We start from the raw sequence: 20,111 nt of genomic DNA, 5'->3' as shown, positions 1-20,111 counted from the left end.
CTTCAATTACTTGTGACCAGTTCTAAGGATGTCCAGTGCAAGCTGGTGATCAGAATGCAAGTGGATGCAAATGGTTCCAGAGCTGTACCAGCTCATTCTTCACAGCACAGAGCATCTCGTACAAAATGGTGACTGTCCTCTGCTGTCCGTGAATTCCACCCATGGGAGGGCATCTTCTTGGTGATGCCAAGCAATAGGACAAGAGGCAACAGGCAGAAACTGAGGCACATGAGAAAGAACTTCTTTACTGTGCAGTGACCAAGCACTGGAACAGATTGCCCCGAGAGCCTGTGGAGTCTCCCTCACTGGAGATATTCCAGAAATGTCTGGATGCAATCCTGTGCTATGTGCTCTGGGATGACCCTGCTTGAGCAGGGAAGTTGAATCAAGATGACCCTCTGTGGTCCCTTCCAACCTAACTCATTCTGTGATTCTGTGATTTATCTGACCATCACCCAGAAGCTGAAAAAGCAGGTAACATTGTGATCGACACTACTTTGTAGTTGTCGTTCACATCTATACAGGCAAAGGTATCAAAGGTCCGGACACACAAAAAATGAAATGCAAAAGAAGAATAATAATTGGCATGATTAAACCTAGGGAAGCAAACGAGTTCAAGTTCAAACATTGGTATGCAGGGAGTTGGACTAATTGCCAGCCCAGCCCTAAAAGCCACGAATCTAGGAAGGATGTGAAGCCACTAGAACTAATCTACACAAGGAAAAGAATGCAACCAAAGCTTCCAAAATACATGACAAAACTAATTAATGCACCTATATGCCAGTGGTGATCCTTGCAATTTTTTCTTCTGACTTCCTACTGTAATGGAAGCTGTAGGATTTTCACAAAATAATTCCTGTTTGAACTAGAGCTGATTTAAAGATTTCTCAGGGCTATGAAGTGATTGCAATTATTGACTGGTCCTAATTTATAAATCAGTGGTGCCATTTCAAATGTATTCCTTATTTTAAGGTGAACTTGCAAAATTTCACTTTCCAGCTATGATATCTTTATGTCTCTTGGTGAACTAACAGATCAATTCAATTGTCCTATCAATTTTTTATTCCCATGTAAGTAGCAAACCACCTCTCAACCCCCGCTGAATAAATTAAGCATTTTATATTCAGAAAGGTCTCCCAGCACTTCTACCACCCTCACGTCTCTTTCCAGCATTGTAGACTGAGCACACTATTTTTGAAATATCTGTGTGAGACCTCTGGCCCTCCTCTCTTCTCCTCAGTGCTCCTTTTTATATATTCACAGATTGCAGTCAGTTTTTTGGCCAAAGAACAGGTCAGAACATGTGTTCAGCTGATAACCAACCACCACTCCCCAAGTCTGTTTCAAAGTCACTGCCTCACATGACAAAGCACTCCTATCTGTAAGCACAGGTGTCACTCTGCTCTTCCATCTTCAAGTTTGTAAAGAGTTCTGCAGAAACTGAAGCCCATTATTTATTTGTGACAATATTACACAGTGATCCCTATTACTGTGTATCAATGACCTATGGGATGAGACCATTTATTTAGCATATATCTGTTATCATCTTGATATCTTTCTTCACTGATAAAAAATCACAGTGGGGCTGTCCATTTTAAGGTCTACTGGAAAGTCCTCTATTCAAAAAGCCAATTTTATATCCACTGGCATGTTTATTTTGTATCTTTTTCTTATTCAAAGTACCATGAATTCCTTGTAGATAATGATGGAAAACCTCATGATACTCTCTAAACATTATCCAGCCATCCACATACCTACTCCTGGAGAGCCAGTTTGACAAGAGTTTCTACCGATGACCCCAAAATTGCCTGTCAGTGTTTAAGAGGCATTTGGATGATGCCTTTAATAACATGCTGTAATTTTTGGTCAGCTCTGAAGTGATGGGGCAGTTGGGCCAGATGATAGCTGTAGGTCCCTTCCAACTGAAATAGTCTATTCCATTTCTATGCCAGCCTAAATCAGAATTTTGTCACTATTACTCACCAAAAACACAGATGAAAAAAGACCAGCTGAACAAGGTACAACACATTACATTTCAGAACTGTAATACTGAGACAAAACAAGAGTCAGAATTTATTTTAAAATGTTTTGAACACTAAAAACCCACACTCACTTTGACCTGAAGTTTTTAACATTATAATCTAAGGCCTTTATACTTATACTATCTTTATACTATGGCACACATACATGTGTATTAGAGATGTCTCCCTCAAATACATCTAAAAACAGGAAAAAAAATTGTAAAAATCCACCCTAATCCATCTTAAATATATAAGTTTTGATCCCATATTTAAGCTAATACTGCATTCTGTTGTATGATATGCATCACAGTTTAAAAAATATTTGGTATGCTGATTTTTTTTTTTTTTCTACGTTGTCTCCCAGCTCTCTGGCAAACTGCAGAGAGAAAAGCATCCATGGGTTGTGGCTTCTCCCCATAAAAAGGTCCTAAGTACCTTCCTCATATGCGGGGCCAGTCATCAAATCCATCCTCACTCAGCTTGGCCAAAGGAAGCATTTCTAAATTAGCAAATGCTGCTGCACAAGCAGCAGTAAAAGGAAGGTTCAGCAAAACCATTTTTTGACTTTTAATCTAGGAGCCATGAATTTTTTGTGGGGGAAAAAAATAGTCACGTTATCTTGTGCAGCACTGCCACTATTTCAGTGTAAGCTGGGTTCTTTAAATACTTCACCCTGGTAGTGCCTGTGACATCCAAGTTGTTACCTTCATCAGGAGCTAATGTTCGTTCTGATGAACCCTGTTCAGTGACAGGTTTATACAGTTCATGCTCAGAAGTTACCTTGGCTAGTGACATTGACTGATTTTCTGATAAGAAGCTAATTATAAAGGTTTGAAATTTGCAACTGCTCAGCAGAAGGGCAACAATACTTCCTTTAAACAAAGTCATGTACACTGCATTAATAAATATATTAAAAACAATAATTCTTTTCCCATGCATAGACCCTTGTCTCCCTATTCAAACTAAAATGCTCTCATTGTGCACCACAATCTCAGCCCTAGAATGACTGTCCACCCACCATTAAATAACTGTGCACCAAAAATGTTCTCTAGTACCAAGTTTCAAGTATAAAATTTTTGTCTTCTTTTCTTGTGGAAAAAAAAAGCAAGGAAATTTATTCTGAGATCACTGTATAAACAAATAACAGCACCACTAGAGAGTCCTCATCACAGCAGTGTTATCCATATGGAACATGCTAACAAGACAAATTTGTCCCAGTACATTATTGCAATGGAGAGACTGAGAGTTTGCTATGGGAGGGTCCCCAAACTGTGCACTACTGGGAAGCTGGACCAGGCAGGAATGTGAGAAGGAAGCAGAAATAAATGCTCCCTCTTGTTCCCACAGGCAAGTCTTCTCTTCTCTACAACCACTGGCTCCCTACACCACTGCAAAACTCCAGGCCTGCAGCAGTGCCAGATCACAAGCGTGGCTGTTGCTCTTTGCATCACCCTGCACTTCCATCCTGATGTCCTGATGTCCTTCACAACCACTTCTTCCCTCCTTTTCCAACTTGTTTTTCTTTCACATCAGATTTTCAGCCCAGTTCACAGTGCAGCCACTGCAACATTTCTACACACAGGACAGAGTGAGGCAGAGGCAGGAGGAAATAGCTGGGAACGTCCCTGCATCTCCTGTTGCAGCCCTACCTATTCACACTGTACCACCTTCAGTGTCTGTGATAAGCAATTATGCTGCAGCATAAGAAACATTTTCAAATCAGGGCTGCACTGCACTCTTGGATATGCTAAAAATCTCCACTGCTTCATCCTCCGAGAAACAATCTGAAAACAAGTCCCAGTTTAATGTACTGCTAGGAAGTGCTTAAGAAACTGCAGTATGAGTAACACTGAAAACTGTAATAAAAACTTGCATATGACAAAACAAACAGACTGGAAATTTTTTCTAGAAGTCTATTACAACTTGTTGAAGTATTGAAGAAAAACTAGAAGAAGAAGAAGGGTGGTCCTATGCACAGTAAGAGAACAACAGGAGGGCGCAGGGGAAGGGCACATTGGGGATATTCTTTTATTCATGGTGTGCCAGACAGTGTCCGGTTCCCCTTGAATGGCAGGCTCCTCAATATCAAACCAAGAGAACACTTTGCATTTGTCTGACTTTTATCAGCTGACACCCTCTTGGCCTGTATTGTACATCAGTTTCTCAAGGGAAAAAGAAGAGCTAAGATAAGTATTGCCCTAGTGCCCCCTGCTTTTTCAACACAGCTACTTGTCCACAAGACGTACAGAGGTGTCTGAAATCTCAAGTGAATGAGGCAGGCACGGAAGACTGGGAGCTATTCTTATCTCACAGCCCTCTATAAACACAATGGCCAACACTGTCCCTTACTGCCTCATACAGCTGTCAGCATCGAAATGCTTTGTAGCCTACAAATGGGCCAGTCCTACAGTGACAGACTGAACAATAGAAAGATTACAGCTTGTGTAACTCCATTACAGTATGGAGGTGCTTTGCAATCAGTCAATGTTTCTTCTCACACTCCTGCAGGGAAAAATCTCAGCCCAAGATTTTCTTGCTCTTTTGCTGTAAAGCAAATTATTCCTCAGCTCTCCATCACCTCTGGCCCCTGTGTTTATAGCTCCACGTTCTCTCGGGTCCAGCCTACTTTGTTTCATATTGTTTTCCCAAATGTTTTAGAAAATTTTGAATCTGAAGAGGAGCTTTGAATAGCAAGTCTTAGGAAAACACTTCAGAAATGGCTCTGCAGTTTTAGGGAATCAGTGTACTGCAAGCTTTAGTTACTTTATTAAAATACAGTGAATTATTACAATCAAGTCCCCTATTCTTTACAGCAGGGAAGGATTGAGCCCTTATTCTGTCTACAATGCTTATATAACCAATCAAATCAAGACTGGTCAGAGAAGGACAGAAAACCTAATAAAAACTAAAGTACATCACGATTTTCCACCATTTATCTTAATTTAAATAGTTTGTTCTCAAAAGGTAAACATTTTGAAGTCTGGAAAAAAAAAGAAACAGCTCTTCTACAGAGTTGGCATAGCCTATATATAATATATATAGGTGGGTAATGCAATAGATAAGTAGATAGGTAAATGTAACAGATAAGGAATTTAAAAGCCCATGAATTTTTAGCCTCAGCTTTTCAGGAGGCTTGCAGTGTTTCCTGGACACAGCATTTCCCTTCTGAATGTCCCTGTCTTTTAAAGTGGAGTAAACAAACAAAAGCTTTCCCTTTTCCAAAACAATTTATGAATGAAGGGAGTAGCCCTTTGATCAGACTCAGCTTTCTAAGTTGCCCACAGGGGACTAATGATGGCAGTTCTCCATGACTGTATCAACTCTGAATTTGCATTTGACTCATATGCATTTACTCCCACACCCTCAGCCAGGGATTGCAAAAAATGTTGAAAATGAGATGAGCTTTGTAACCGATTTCACACAGAACAAGTCTTAATGGCACAGGTAAGGATCATTTTGTAATGAGGCATTTCCACCCTGTTCCAATGACTTCTTATAGTTACAGGCTCTGGAAGTCCTCAGTGCTCAGATATAAAAGGTCAGGACTCTTGAGTTCCAGGCAGGAAAAGGGAGGACATGACAAAATGGGCACAGTCAAATGACAGCCCTCAGCTGTGCTGTGCAGGAGCACTGCACACTGACCTAAGCAAGTGTCTGAACCTGTCCCTACTATTTATTTGACTGAAGATGAGGTGCAAATGATGGCAGAAGAAATTCAAAGCACAGAATAAACTGAAAGCTATCGATGGGGCTGTCTGTGTCCTCCAGAAACTCCCCTGACAGAGTGGGACAGACATAGCCATAGGTTTTCCAGAGTTGTTGCCAGCTGGCCACTGCGGGACACAAGGGTGTGGGGAGCTAGTCACCCAGGCAGACTGACAGAAGAGAAGCTCCTGCTCTCATCAGTGGAGAGACACTGCCAGAGAGTGACCTCAAGCCCAAGCCAAGGTCAGGTGCTTCAGCATGACACTGCAGAAAAGACTGTGAATGGCTTATGGAGCCCTACTGAGAAGGATCTGGAGGCACTGGTGGATGAACAGCTGGACATGACCCATTAATGTGCACTTTCAGCCCAGAAACCAACCACACCCTGAGCTGCATCAGAAGTGTGGCCAGCAGGTGAAGGGAGGTGATTCTCGCTCACTGCTCCGCTCTCATGAGATCCCCACCTGGAAGCAGTACTGCATCCAGTTCTTTGGTCACCTGTACAGGAAAGACATGGGCCTGTTACAGTGGATCCAGAGGAGGCCACGAAAATGGTCAGAGGGCTGGAGCACCTCTCCTGTGCAGACAGGCTGAGAGAGTTGGGGTTGTTCAGCCTGGACAACAGAAAGCTCCAGGGACACCTTACTGTGTAAGTTTCAATACTTAAATTTTTAATACATTGAATACTTAAAGTTTCAATACATTAAACAGACAGAGAGACTTTTTACCAAGGCCTGTAGTGATAAGATGAAGGGCAACAGTTTATACTGAATGAGGGCAGGTTTAGATTAGATACAAGGAAGAAACTCCTTCCTGTGAGGGTGGTTGAGGCACTGGCATGGGTTGCCCTGAGAAGCTGTGGATGCCCCACACCCACACACTGGAAATGTTCAAGGCCAGGTTGGATGGGGCTTTGAGCAACCTGGTCTAGTGGAAGGTCTCCTTGCCCATGGCAGGGAATTGGAAGTAGAGATCTTTAAGGTCCCTTCCAACCCATGATCCTATGATATACATATGGAGTTTGCAGCAGCATATGAATTTCAGACTCAGATCCTCTATCTTCAAAACAAAATCTCTGTTAAAGGTTTTTTCACCAAAATTACATGTTTTACAAATGAAATAATTTATTTCAGTTCTTCAGGCTAAAAATTGTACATTCCAGTCTGAAAATGGCAACATTTGATGACGATGCCTCAGGAACTTGTCCACTGTGTGACTCACCTTCTGTTTTCTGTGTTCTAGATATGGCTACATTGGATCTCCAAAAGTATGATGCCCTCCTCTCTCCTTGAAAATCCCTGCTTGTAGCAAAACCAGAAATTTATCCTGGGAACAAAAATGTAAGTTCCCACAACCGTAATCCCTATATAGTATTTTAGTGTAATTTCCAAACAACTACTTGTTTGTTTTGTGTTTGGGGTTTTTTTTCCTAATGCAGTGTAAAAAATTTCAACAGAAAGCTGCTACTTTCAAAGTCGCAACACCAGCAACTTCAACAGGCTAGGAAGTAGCAAAATAGCATTTTCATTTTGGTCATTAAAAACTAGATAAAACCAACGCATCCAGGAGCATCTTTTTTTGTAGCAATCACCGACTGGAAAATGAACTAATTAAGTGTTAGGTCTTCTCCTCTGTCCAGCAGGAAACCACCTTCAGAAAACAAGTCTTTCATTTCTCACTGAGAACAGAATAAGAGAAGACAATCTTGCTAAATCAAGGTTGTCACATCATTAAATGTGCAAAGGGAAGTGAATTAGAGCAAGAGACAACTAAGAACAAACTATGCAGGATTAAATGGGAAATATCTGGAAGGATTAACCAGATGGGATATCATAAGAAGAGACGGAGGGATATCTAGAAATCAAATGTACCTCACAACCACTGATGTAACACTGAGTTTTAGAAGTCCCAGGGTGTTGGATGGGATATAAAAGACTACACTGCCTAAGTACATGGACCTGCTGCCTTAGCTACAAAGATCCTCTGGCTCTGCCTGATGACACCATGGCTAAAACATTTCAGATCCCTCACACTGAGTGGTGTGCAAGGGAGTACAAACTTGTGCTGCCAGCAGTCCTGTGGAAAAAAATAAATTAAGGAAGATTTACAATGCCCTTGAGTAAGTAAAGCTAAATAATATGTCTCAACTAAAAGATGTTGCTTTCAATATAAAGCCCCCCCACCCTGGCCCTGGTTCAGCAAGACTCAGCAGAACTCCTGCCAAAGCCGAGCCGCTGCTTCCCGCGGCAGAGCGTGCATCCTCTGAGGCCGCCTGCTCAGCTGCTTCCCAGAGCCAAAAACAGGGACCATGTGAGCTCCTTGGCAATGCCCTCCCCAGGGAGCTCCCATACACATCCCTGCAGCACTTGGACCAGCACAGTGAGTGCTGAAGATCACAAGCCTGCAGAGGTCTCTGGCTGCACAGCATCTGCTCAGGTAACACACCTGAGATGAGGAGTATTATATGTATCCCTGTCATGCATCCACTGCAGAGGGATGACACCACGTGTTTGTTGTCTAATTTAGAAAATACTCCCCCTTCCACACTCCCTGCCTAGCTGAGCTGCCTGACCTGGGAACCATACTAAGCTCTTTATCTAATCAATAGAAAGAGAGGCATATCCACAATCTAACTATTTAGGTAACCCAAGGTAACTAAGCTCTCAATTTAGACTTCTTAATTAGGTAAATACGGTGATGTCAGTTCTATTTTGTCAATAAAGGGAGACAAGCCTATCACTGGTGCCAGCTGATAAGAGTTTCTCCTTTGGCTGAGGTAGGATCATTTGTACATTTTACATTAACAAATACTATTCATTACACAGTTTTTTCAACAATTCTTTGATTTTTGGCTGCATAAATTACTATAAAATGATGTCATTCTTTTAAGGACCTGGAATTCCAATGATCAAGAATTGATGCAAATCTTCAGGTCGAAGTCCTCAAATACAGGTATGAGCTGTAAGCAGGGCACACTGGGATCATTTAAAATAAGTTCAAAGAGGGTCCAGCAAAAATACCTTGTTTGAAACAGCAACCTAATTTTCTAAAAGATGGCACTTCTTTGGATCAGCTCTGAGCTTTTAAAAACTTTAATAGAGGCTATTAGTTCTTTGGTACTTTAGATAATCTGCTTTGTGAGCTTTTTTTTTTAAAAATATCTTGAAATCCACTTCTTCAAGGCTTTTGTGAGGTAGAAGTAGGAGGTTTAATTATTCACTAGAAGTTTCATTTCTGTGCACAATAGGAAGAGAGCATGATACTACAATCCCTCCATGAAAGGAGATCCTGTAAAGGTTAGCAACTGTTCCAAATTCAAAGCTAGCAGTCACCAAATCACTCAGCATGTCTCATGCTGACAGAGAAGTCTCTGTCAGGGGAGAAACTGTCTGTGTATGCTATCTTGAAGAAATCTATTTATAATCCACTTTACTCTGCAAGAATGAAACTCATTCTGTCTTCTTCCCAAATGAATGTAAGACAGTGTTTATGGGCAATCCTGAAGCCTTCCCTTTCTTTTCTCAAAGTATATCAGCAGCTGTCCAAATAACACCTCAGTGCCATGGGGAGCACCCTTAAGGGGACAGACTTCCAATTCTTAGTCAAACCAAAGCTTCACAGCTGAGGTTGCCAATAAGAACACTGTTGAAACAGTTCCAAGTCCTCTTCTGATTCACTTACCCACATTAAATAGCATCTAACATCACAAGTGATTTCAGTGAACCAATGGGCACCATACACAGCAACACAGCAAAGGAGGAGCAACGGAGAAACTTGAGGCTACAGTTTATTATACTGATCCCTTTCCATCAGGCAACAATCTGGTGTGTTCAGTTTAAACTCACTCACTCTGCCGCTGAAGCTGCTACTTTTTTCTTACAGATCTCTGAACATTTTTATTCATCAAATCACTTTTCACATCAATAGCTTCTTACAGTGAGTCTCACTGCACTTGCAAACATTAACTGCATGACAATTTTGAGAGGCACAGCCCCTTTTTCTGTCAAATTTACAAAATGGAAGAGCAAGTAATAAACCTGACGTCAGTCACTAAGCTGGCAGCAAAATGTGTAGCAGAAATCTCTTCTGCTCAGACCTTTGCTTCTGGACTCTGATCACTATCATCACTATCAGGCCAAAGTCACTGCTGAAACACTTCCAGGGATAACTAATCTATATTTAATAAGAAAAGATGAGAATTATTTTCCCATTATTGACAGAGTTTAAGACTTGCAAATTGTTTCGAAGGGGCAGCAGAAGACCACGTTCCTCAGGGAGGACTAAAACTACTTTCTGCAGTTATGATCCACCAAAGGAAAAATATGTTTCTAAGTGCTTAGCTGCCACCAAGATCTCCACAGAGCAAAAGGCTTTCATTCTTTCAAATCAGGGCATTAAACAAAAAAAATACAAAAAACTGGCAGTCCCCAAAAGATGGGCAGACACCACACTCCCCTGGTATATTGTATCTTGGGAACAGGCTTCATTAAAGGCTTAATTCTTAATCTTCCAGGTAAGCAAGATTTAGCTGGCTTTAAATCAAGGCTCAATTATAATGTCTGTTACAATACAATTCTTATTAATGATAGTTCTAATTGCAGTGTTCACTATCCTCTTCCAAAACCAGCTAGACAGCCTCCTGGAGACAAAGAATTTTCATTAAATGCCTTACTTAGTACAATTTTCCTCTCAGCTACACATGAAGAGCTCCCACTTGAAGGGACTAGTACAGATGTTTCTGAAAGTGGGACCAGAGAAATAACATCCTCCTGTACTCACCTGGCACAAAGTGCTTTCACAAAGCTGATGTACATCAGTCATGCTCACAGACAAACAGATGACACTCTGTAAAGTTACTGTGAACTTACATTAGTCTTTTTGAGAGTATGTCAGCATAGACAAATCTCTGGCTATTACTACATACACTTTAGGCTGGGTTGATTTTGATCCAAGAAAAATAGGCAGATCTTTTTAGCAAGAGTTACTTCAAGGGAATTGCATTACATTTCTATTGTGTTAAATGGAAAATAGTTTTTTTAATCATGATAAATCAAGCATATTCTATGCAATATTGTTCATCTATATCTATGCAGTATGCTTTTGTTATATAAAGAGCTTTCAACTTCACAGACACAACCATAATTCTCAACACTACACCACTGCCAAAGCTAAAGAAACAATATAAAGTAATTCTGGCAATATATGGGAAAAGATGATTTGTCCTCAGACCACTAGGAAAAGAGCAATTAATCATTTGTTCTGCTTTAAATAACAGCCTACTTCCTAAAACACAATTAATTTGTACAGCTCAGCTGAAATAAATGGAGTAGTATTCATTAATTTCAATGTGGAATTTCACTTTAAGCATTAAAAAAATAATAAAAAATCAACATCTCAGTATTGAAATATTGGAGAGGGAGCTGCTGGGCTCTTCTCCCTATGATCCAGCAACAGAACATGTGGGAATGGTTCAAAGCTGCTCCAGGGGAGGTTTAGACTGGACATTAGGAAGCATTTCTTCACTGAGTGCGGGGCCCAGCACTGGAGAGGTGGTCGATCCCCCAATGTCAGTGTATAAGAGGAATTTGGACAATGACCTTCACAACATACTTTAACTTTTGGTCAGCCCTGACGTCATCAGGCAGTTGGAGGAGATGATCATTGTAGGACCCTTCCAACTGAAATATTCTATTCTACTGGAAATCTATTTAGTGCAATTTTGGGGCCATAGTCCTAGCCTAAAAAGTCTATGAAAAATCTTCTGAGAGAAGTACAGTTTAATATATAATTAATGATTTACTATGTCTTTATAGTTTCACTCAAGTCAGTTCCAGCATACAACAAACACTGGTTATCATCAGTTCCTTAGAAAAGCTAATTGTATTATTAGAGTTTTACAGGTGGCCAAAAAGATGAAGAGGTTCAGAATTCAGCTCTGCCATAAGCTACATGGGACAACACAAGAGAATGTAAATTCTGAATAACTTGGGAAAAAAAGCTGCCCTCTCACCACGAGCAGATTTAGATTCAGTACACACAAAGCCTGTGTGAAGGCACACCGTCATCCAGCAGGAGGACCAGGAATGGGATTCAGCTTCCTGGAGTGCAGGTTTTACCTCACAGTCGCCAGACAGAGCACACCCCTCCTCAGGAAGTTTTTGTTTTGAAAGTCACATTTTGTATCATCTTCATAAATCTTTGAAAATTCTACACTGCTAATTCCCATTGCCAGAGTCAACAAATTTAAATCACAGGAAACAAAACTGCAGAAAATGCCTTAATTCCTTTTATGCACTCTGGGACTAATTAGTTTGCTTGTAGCACTGTCAGTAGCCCAGCATAACCTGAAGACTCAATCAAGATTAGGTTGCCATTACAACAGGCATGAAGAAGGAGGCAGTTTGCATCTCAAACTCTCTGCAATCTCTCTACAGGAGGCAAAGTCCAACTATCATTTTGCAGATGGAAAACAGAAGGAGTAAGCAGATTGCCAAAGGCTTTCAGAAGCTTGCTCAATGAAATCTCTGACAAAAATCATGACATAAAGCAGAGCTGCTGCAAATGCATTTCAGTGCCAGTGCTCTGCCTTACCTGTTAATCCCATTACTGTAATATTGTGTCAGGTAACTTTTGAGACTCAACATAGATTCTGGATGCTAAGAAGAAATTATTATATTTGTTAACAAAGATTAGCATACAGGAATCTGACCACATTTTTCCATCATATACTAAGATTGGGACTCAGTTTCATGTTCTATCACAGTCCTCCTATCTAATCTTCTGCAATGATCTGGACATCTATTTGTGTACTTAAATCAGGGTGTGCAAAGCTGAAAAATTAGCAGGTGATTTACAGGACCGAAGTTAGGTACTAAGGCATCTTATGAAAGGGCGATTAGGTACTTTTGAAGGGTAATCCAAAAATCCTGCTCTAATTGTAAAGCAGCTGGGAATTACTCCTAAGGGAGAAAAAAAATAATTAAAACCAATTTGCTTGAACTAAGAGGTCCTTTCTAAACTGCTCCCTAGTGAGGCTGCACCTTAACTCCTGCTGCCGCTGGAACTTAGGTCTGTTCCTAAAGGCATCACAATGCTTTTGGGAATCAGACCACGCTGTATCCTGAGATTATGCATCCAGTTGATCAAGGAGAGAAAGAGGAAAAGCTGCCACATGTAACAGCCTAATAGCTGGAATGCTGACAGCAGAAGTGTAAAACTCAATCACAGTTCTCCTTCATCTTGAGGAGAATCCAGTTCTCACTTCCCACTCCTCCAGAACATGCAGGGTTGTCAGACTAGAAACTACCCTGCTGAATCTCTACCTTGGTGATGAATCATAAAATCCTGGAGGACAAGCAGACAAGTCTAAAGCTCTGCCAAACATCTGGGGTCTCAGCCTTTGGTCCTCTCTGGACTTTTCCTGCATGGACCACCAGGACAAGTCATACAGACAGCTTACTTCTACCAAATGGAGGTTGCTACAGGCCTTTTAGTCCTGCACTGCCAGCACTCCCTTCCTGTCCACGCTCTCTGCCATCATTCCCCAGCACATGGTAAATGCATGCCTACGAGAGCGAAGGCAAGAGGGGAAATAAGACACTATAGAGCCCACAGCCCACTCCTCATTGGAGTCTCCCTAAAGATTCATAACTTGCTCTGGCAGAAGAAAACTCATTTTAGCCTCTCCTGTCCTTTGAGACAGGAATAATTAGTGGGCAGGCAATGTTTTTTCCATACATGTACAAAAAACTAGCCCACCAGGCAATCACAGACCAACCACATTTGTGCTAAGGAGCTGTATCACCACAGTGTGTGTTGTTATGAGAGCAGAAGGGCCACTGCAAGAAGTTACACAGCCTACCCAACTGGCACCACCACATGGGAAAATCATAGGATTAAAAAAAAAAGTGCTGAATTAATCCCCAAAGACAGGGATTGCACTACAACTCCTTCCATATCCCTGCATGAATGCCTGCACCAATATTCACCCTCTTGCCTGCTCCTTTCCTGGCCCATGGCTCTTGCACTCTTCACTGCTGAGTGTCCCAAGCTAAACTGGAGTGAGTGGGAAATTTCAGCTTTCTTCTCCCCAAGAATGTAATGGCTGCAGTTAAGGATGTGGCAAGCAGAGTTATGACCCCCTTCTATTGCAAGAGCCAACTGGGGATAGGTTTGCCATGTCTGAAACAACCGTTCAGCTATAACACATCAAGTGGGCTCCCACAGGCCGTGTTTTTGGCTGAAGGGGGCTGTCTCTGCTCTGCCTGATCCTAGATTCAGAGCTGTGCTCCAAGCACTCCAGTGAGGTCGGGCTTTTCTGGGGATCCAAACAATCTCTGGATCTTGATGGAGTCCAGTCACTGCATGGTTCCCTCACTTCCTGTACCACAACACCTCCTCACAGGTATCTGTGCCCAGCTCCAGAGTGATACATAGGCTGAATATGGAGATAACTTCAAAGTTATACATGCTATACAATATTAAGCAGCTCTGAAAAGCAGAATTTCTGGATCATGTCCTTGCACCTAGGTGTCTTTAGTTTTTCCTAAATCCCATTTTAGGTGTCAAGACAGAGGTTCTGGATTTCGCTGTGGACTTCCCTGTAACTTAGCTACCCAATTCCTAGAGCAGGACTCACAAGAGTGTGATGAGGAAAAGTATTAAGTACATTGAGGCCTAATAAGATCACATAAATAAGACAAGAGATCATTCCAAGATAAATACCAGGCATATCCAGAAGAAACTCTACTGGATTCAGATAGAACAGTTTTAAATTAAAACTGAACACTTACATGTCATATTACCCACGTGCTTTATAGACAACTGGAAGGAAACACTTTATCCACTAATCATGGGCTCAATTAAAAAACATTACCACCAAAGACTGCTGGCACCAGCGGTGGAACTGAGGTGGTGAGCTTCCCCGATACCTGTTCCAGTCTGGGAGTCAAGACAGGTTGCACAGCACCAGCAGCAAGATATATGGAGAAAGCACAGCTTACTCTAGAGCTTGATTTAATGAGTTTTTATGAAGTCTTTTATGTCAAAGCCAGTTATGACAGCCTCATCTAAGACACTATCTAATATCAATAGGAGTATGCAGCATCTTGTTATCTTTTCACATTTACCATTCACGCTCTCTGAAGTTATCCAGAAAAAAATGTGCTTTGTGGGAGATACCAGGCTCAATTTTTTTTGCTTATTTCAGTTCTGACATTTAAATTTATCTTGAACTAACTAGGGGTGGGAGGTGACAATTTTATTTCATAAAACCTTTTGAAGTTTGGACAGGAAGAGAAATATATCTTTCAGCATCTTCACAAAAATAATTTCAAAACATCTATTTTCATATCAAGTTACAGAGAAATGTCTGTAAGAGCTGAGACTGGCATGGGAGATCCATGTGTTTAACAACTTCTAATTCAAACTAGCAATCCTCATTAGATCAAAATACTCTGTATATATTAATGTACAGGAGCTTAAACCCAAACAACCTACACCCCAAGCCAGTGCACTAACTCCCATATAACCTTCTAAATGGTGGTATTATTGAAATCATATCAAAAAATTTATTGAAAATACAAACAGGTTTACTTCATTAGTTGTATTTATTGGAAAATGTTCCCATCTTGCTCTAGCAGTAAGCAACAGAAGCAAGTACCAAGCTGAAAGAAAGCAACAGTTAGTTACCAGAGAGATCTTTCCTATCATCCTGAATGCCAGAGGAAAACAATACCTCATTATCTAAGCCCAGATCAGAAGCTTCAATCCCTACACAACCTGCATGTTGGCTTCTTAAGAAAAATATCTCATAAAATGGCAGCTCTTGAAGGGAACTTCTCAGTTGGAGACGTGGACTGCAGAGATTTTTGCATCCTTTTGACAACTTACATAACTACATACAACGCATAACATCATAAACTGATTTAAAGAACATTTTCTTCTTCAGCATAAGCAGCTCCATTAACCAGCTCACCACTTAAGATTCACACAAGTCCATAAAGCAGGTGTTTAAACAGACCTTGTATTGATCTCTTCAATCTGGAATGAAATTTTACTGCCAATACATGGACACATGCTTTTAAGATATATACAATCATTAATTGTCTGTGTCAAAATCAGAGGCTGTAAAAATATGAACCCAGCATTTTGATTGTTTCATGCTTGATTACATTAGCTAGTAAAAAGGCTTAATGAATCAGGTCTGCAGCTTCTTCTGCAAACCTCTCACCACTGAAAGCTACCTGTGGCAGATCTGCCAGCAGGCACATCTAGGTACTGTAGCTTGAACAGCTCAGCTGGAAGTGAAATACTCAGGAAACCCATCCAAACATTATCCAATGGACTATGAATGACAGAACAAAGCAAAAAACACAACGGACATCTGAAATGGAATATTGTTCTTGATTGTGAAGCAGGTGTTATCCAGAGAACATCCAGAACATGCCTTACCTGTGTAGTGCACCACACACGTCTGACCCTTCTTTGGAAACGTCCGTCCTGTTAAAATTACAAAAGGTTACACTTTTATTTCCTCTGATGGACCTGGCTGTGCAAGTTTATCTTTTAAGAGGAAAATGCTGACCTGACATCTGGTATTAGCCATTTGGTTACTTTAGGATACCTGAGACATCCACATGACAGCTGTAGGTATAAGTGGCTCCTCATACAACTTGGAGCACAAGTATTATGTGGAGTGGCTGAGGGAGATGGAGGTATTTGGCCTGGAGAAAAGGAGGCTCAGGGGAGACCTTATTCCTCTCCGAACTCCCTGACAGGAGGTTGTTGTAAAGAAGGGATCAGTCTCTTCTCCCAGAAAACAAGTGGAGGGGAAAAGCCAGGGGGAAAGTGAGGGGGAATGGCCTCAAGTTGCACCAGCTTAGGTTTAGATTGGGTATTAGGAAACATTTCTTCACAGAAAGGGTTGTAAAGCATTGGGTTGTAAAACACTGACTGCCCAGGTAAGTGGTGGTGTCACAATGCTTTGAAGTGTTCAAAAACCACGTGGATATGGCATTTGAAGACATGGTTTAATGGTGAACATAGTGGTGGTTCTGGGTTGATGGTTGGACTTGATGATCTCAAAGGCCTTTTCCAACCTTAACAACTCTAGGATTCTATGACTATATGTTACCAAATCACTAATATGCAAGACAGGAATGGGATGGTCTAGGGTAAAAGGTCCCATCTTGGCTCCTATTTAGCTCTTAAACCAAGTAATATTTTTTTTAGGTAACTCTCCCTATATACGTGTGCATTACATATGCATTTACATTCTTTTAGTGCAAAAGGGCAGTTAAAACTTCATGGATTATAACTTTTAATAATTCTCTAAATGTTTTTGCTATCATTTTTCAAATAAAGTCGCAGTCTGATGTGAGAAAATCCATTTGTATTCACATCTCTAATGCCTTTCACTCAAGAAAGACAGCTCTATGAGGGCATCTTTAATTAGCAGGGATGAGTTTTACAGGAATTTTCACAGACAAAAGCAGTTTAATTTTGTACCATCAGGCAACAGTAAAGCAGTAGGACACTGAATTCTTTTAAGAGCCTGGTAGCTCCTCCTAAAATGTTCATAGTTAAAGGAAAGAGTTGAAATTATTTGCTTGACACTGGAAAATGAAATTATCATTTTCATTGTACTTGTTCTAGGTACTGCCAAAGGGACTAAAAGCTAAGGGATGACTTTCCAGGCTCAATTAGGTGCCCACGGTGAATTAAAGCTGCTGACCTTGATTTCTCAAGGTTGGCCAGGCAAGTGCCCAGGTTCAGAAGAACTTAAAAGTATCAATGAAGTTAATTATTAAGGAACATCCTTGACAGAAAGCTAAAAACCGGGGATTGAGGTAGGTTGCCCAGAGAAGCTTTGGATGCCCCATTCCCAGAAATGTTCAAGGTCAGTTGGATGGGGCATGGAGCAACTTGGTCTAGTGGAAAGTGTCCCTGTCCATGGCAGGGGGGTTGGAAAAAGATGATCTTTAAGGTCCTTTCCAACCAAACCGTTCTATCATTCTATGAAACTGAGGCTCATCTCTCAGCTGGCTTTCTGGCCCTTTGGTCAGAATTAACATGGTAACAAGTTCTGCATAACAGGGCGCTTCACGGGTATAAACCAGCAGGTAACACACAAGCTACGGCCTTAGGGCTTACATGCCAAAACCATGAGCAGTTAAGTGGCAGGAAGGCAGGCTAATATGATGAACCGAGATTTACAACATAAAAATTGAGAAAGTGGTGCTTCCAAGCACCACCTGAATAGCCTCATTCATTGGCTTGGCTGGCTGGAATACCCCTAGCTGCACGTTGCACAAAATGCAGTACAGTATTGTATCCAGTTAGGGCACCATGGTATGCTAAAGTGGGATTCATTTCTTTTAAATTCAGCCATCTAAACCACAGGCAACTATCATATGCCAGTCTCCTGGGCTTCCTCTATTGACAGCAAAGAATTAGCAGTGCTTTCTGAGAAAGCCAGCCTATCCAGGGAAAGGCAAGACAAATTATTCTCTGGAGATGACCACAGGTAAAACACAGAAGACTGCTTTAGACTAGCCAGCTAACCTGAGAAAAGTTATGTGAGATGAATCCTACCCTCAGTAAAGCAGGTATCATTAAAGTGATGCACTATTATACAGACATCTGAGAAAAGCAGTTTCAGACCTTATGGATACACACCCTGCAGTGTGAGTGTACCACCAGCAAAGCCAATGAAGCTACATAATTTCACATCAAAGCCAAATTAAAACCAGAGATTCGCAAGACCACTGATCCACTGTGACTCAAGACAGTACCTAAAGTCAGCTGATTTTGATTAAGACTTCCAACCAAGAGAATTAATCCATATAACCTTATCTGGAATAGCATATTACAATGACAGTCTTGATCTATTTAATAGATAGAAAGTACTACTATGAGGTAGTTCCACCCTCCTTCCTACTCCCAACTCAGCACCATTACTTATGTGGGTATAAGTATTCTTCTTTTACATCTGTGCAACCAAGAGAAGAATTCTATCCCTAGAGCTAAACAGCACAAGAGGGAGAAGCCAATTTAAAAGCATACACAAAGAATGGAAAGATACGGGGCCAAGAAACTTAAGCCGCAATCAACTTGAACGAATTATTTATGGTTGTATATCACCCAAGGGTGAATCCGGGCTATTATACAGCTACATATGTATGTTAGAAATTACGTTCTCTTAAACCCAAAACACAAAAACCTTACGGAATTATATTATAATTCCAAAGAAGAGCACACCACCGCAAATTGGCTCTGGAAAGGCGAGCGTGCGCCAAGGGGAGGTGACTGCCACCCGGGCTGGACCTCAGCCCTCGCCAGCATCCCACGCTAGACCGGGAGGCGGCTGTGCCTTGCCGGGGGATGCTGGCACGAACGGCCGGTGCCCCCGGCGAGGCCGGGCTCGCCACCGGGGAAAGTTTGGGCTCTCCGCCGGGCGCCGGCGCTGACCCCGCGCTCGGGCTGTGCAGCTGTCAGCGGCTGCCACAGAAACCCCGGCCCCCTCGCCGCCCCCGCCGCCGCCGCGACCCCGGGCGGCCGCCTCGCCGCGCTCCGCCCCTCCCCGATGGGGGCTCGTGCCCGGGGGCTGCGGGGGCGGCCGTGCCTCCCCTCCCGCCCCCGCCGCCGCCTCCCCGCACCGCGCTCCTCACTCCCCGCTCCGCCGCCGGCGGGGACGCGGCTCCTCCGCTGCCGGAGCCCCCGGGTGCCCGGCCGGAACGGGCGCCCCCGTCCCCGCACCGCAGGGCTGCTCCCCCCACGGCCTCGTACCGTCTCCCGGAGAGATGGTCTCGATCTCCACCCCCATGGCGGCAGCAGCTCGACTCAGCCCTCCTCAGCTCGGCGCAGCCCCGCTCCCCGGCGCGGCCGGACCCCCAGTGCGGGCAATGCCCCTGGGCGGCCGCGGGCAGGGGCCGCCCCGGCTGCCCGTCAGCGCCCGCAGCCAATGCGGGGCAGGGGCGGGGAGGACGGGGAGGGGAGGGGTCCGCCCGCCCCCGCTCCGAGCGCCCGGGGGCCGCGGGGACCAGGAGAACCTGGCGGCGGGGTGGTCTCCCCGCAGGCATCGCCCCCACCCCAGGGCCGTGCGGGGAATGCTGCTGCCATCCCCCGGGCAGGGTTCGCTTTAGCGATGGTGCCCCGCGGAGCGCTGTCCCGGGGGTCTCGCCGGCGTTTGCCCCCCGTGTGACCGTGCCCGTGCGGAGTCCGAGCGGCGGGAGGGCTCAGGGCCTGTGCGGGAGCGGGGAGGATCGGTGGGGTACGGCTGCGGTCGCGCCGGGCGGGCAGGGAAACCAAGCGCCGCGCTCCAAACCATCCAGACACCAGAACGGGGCTGAGTGCGAGTGGAGGGTCGGCATTTCCCGTTACAAA

At 43.1% G+C, this 20,111-nt stretch overlaps 1 protein-coding gene across 1 annotated transcript in view; it reads right to left on the bottom strand.

Annotated features, from left to right (window-relative positions):
- FKBP1B (FKBP prolyl isomerase 1B) overlaps positions 1-19,641 on the bottom strand; it is a 45,136-nt gene extending 25,495 nt beyond the window's left edge. Inside the window, exons 1-2 of the mRNA XM_069011704.1 lie at positions 19,515-19,641; positions 16,179-16,226 (exon numbers count right to left, since the gene is read on the bottom strand). Of these exons, the coding sequence (XP_068867805.1) occupies positions 16,179-16,226; positions 19,515-19,551 (85 nt within the window). The 5' untranslated portion in view covers positions 19,552-19,641. The remainder of the gene's footprint in view (positions 1-16,178; positions 16,227-19,514) is intronic.
- Between the last annotated feature and the right edge of the window lie 470 nt (positions 19,642-20,111).

Source organism: Aphelocoma coerulescens, chromosome 3 (assembly GCF_041296385.1).
Source record: "Aphelocoma coerulescens isolate FSJ_1873_10779 chromosome 3, UR_Acoe_1.0, whole genome shotgun sequence".
NCBI lineage: Eukaryota > Metazoa > Chordata > Aves > Passeriformes > Corvidae > Aphelocoma > Aphelocoma coerulescens.
The sequence above is the reverse complement of the archived record's forward strand: the minus strand, read 5'-3'. Positions and strand labels throughout refer to the sequence as shown.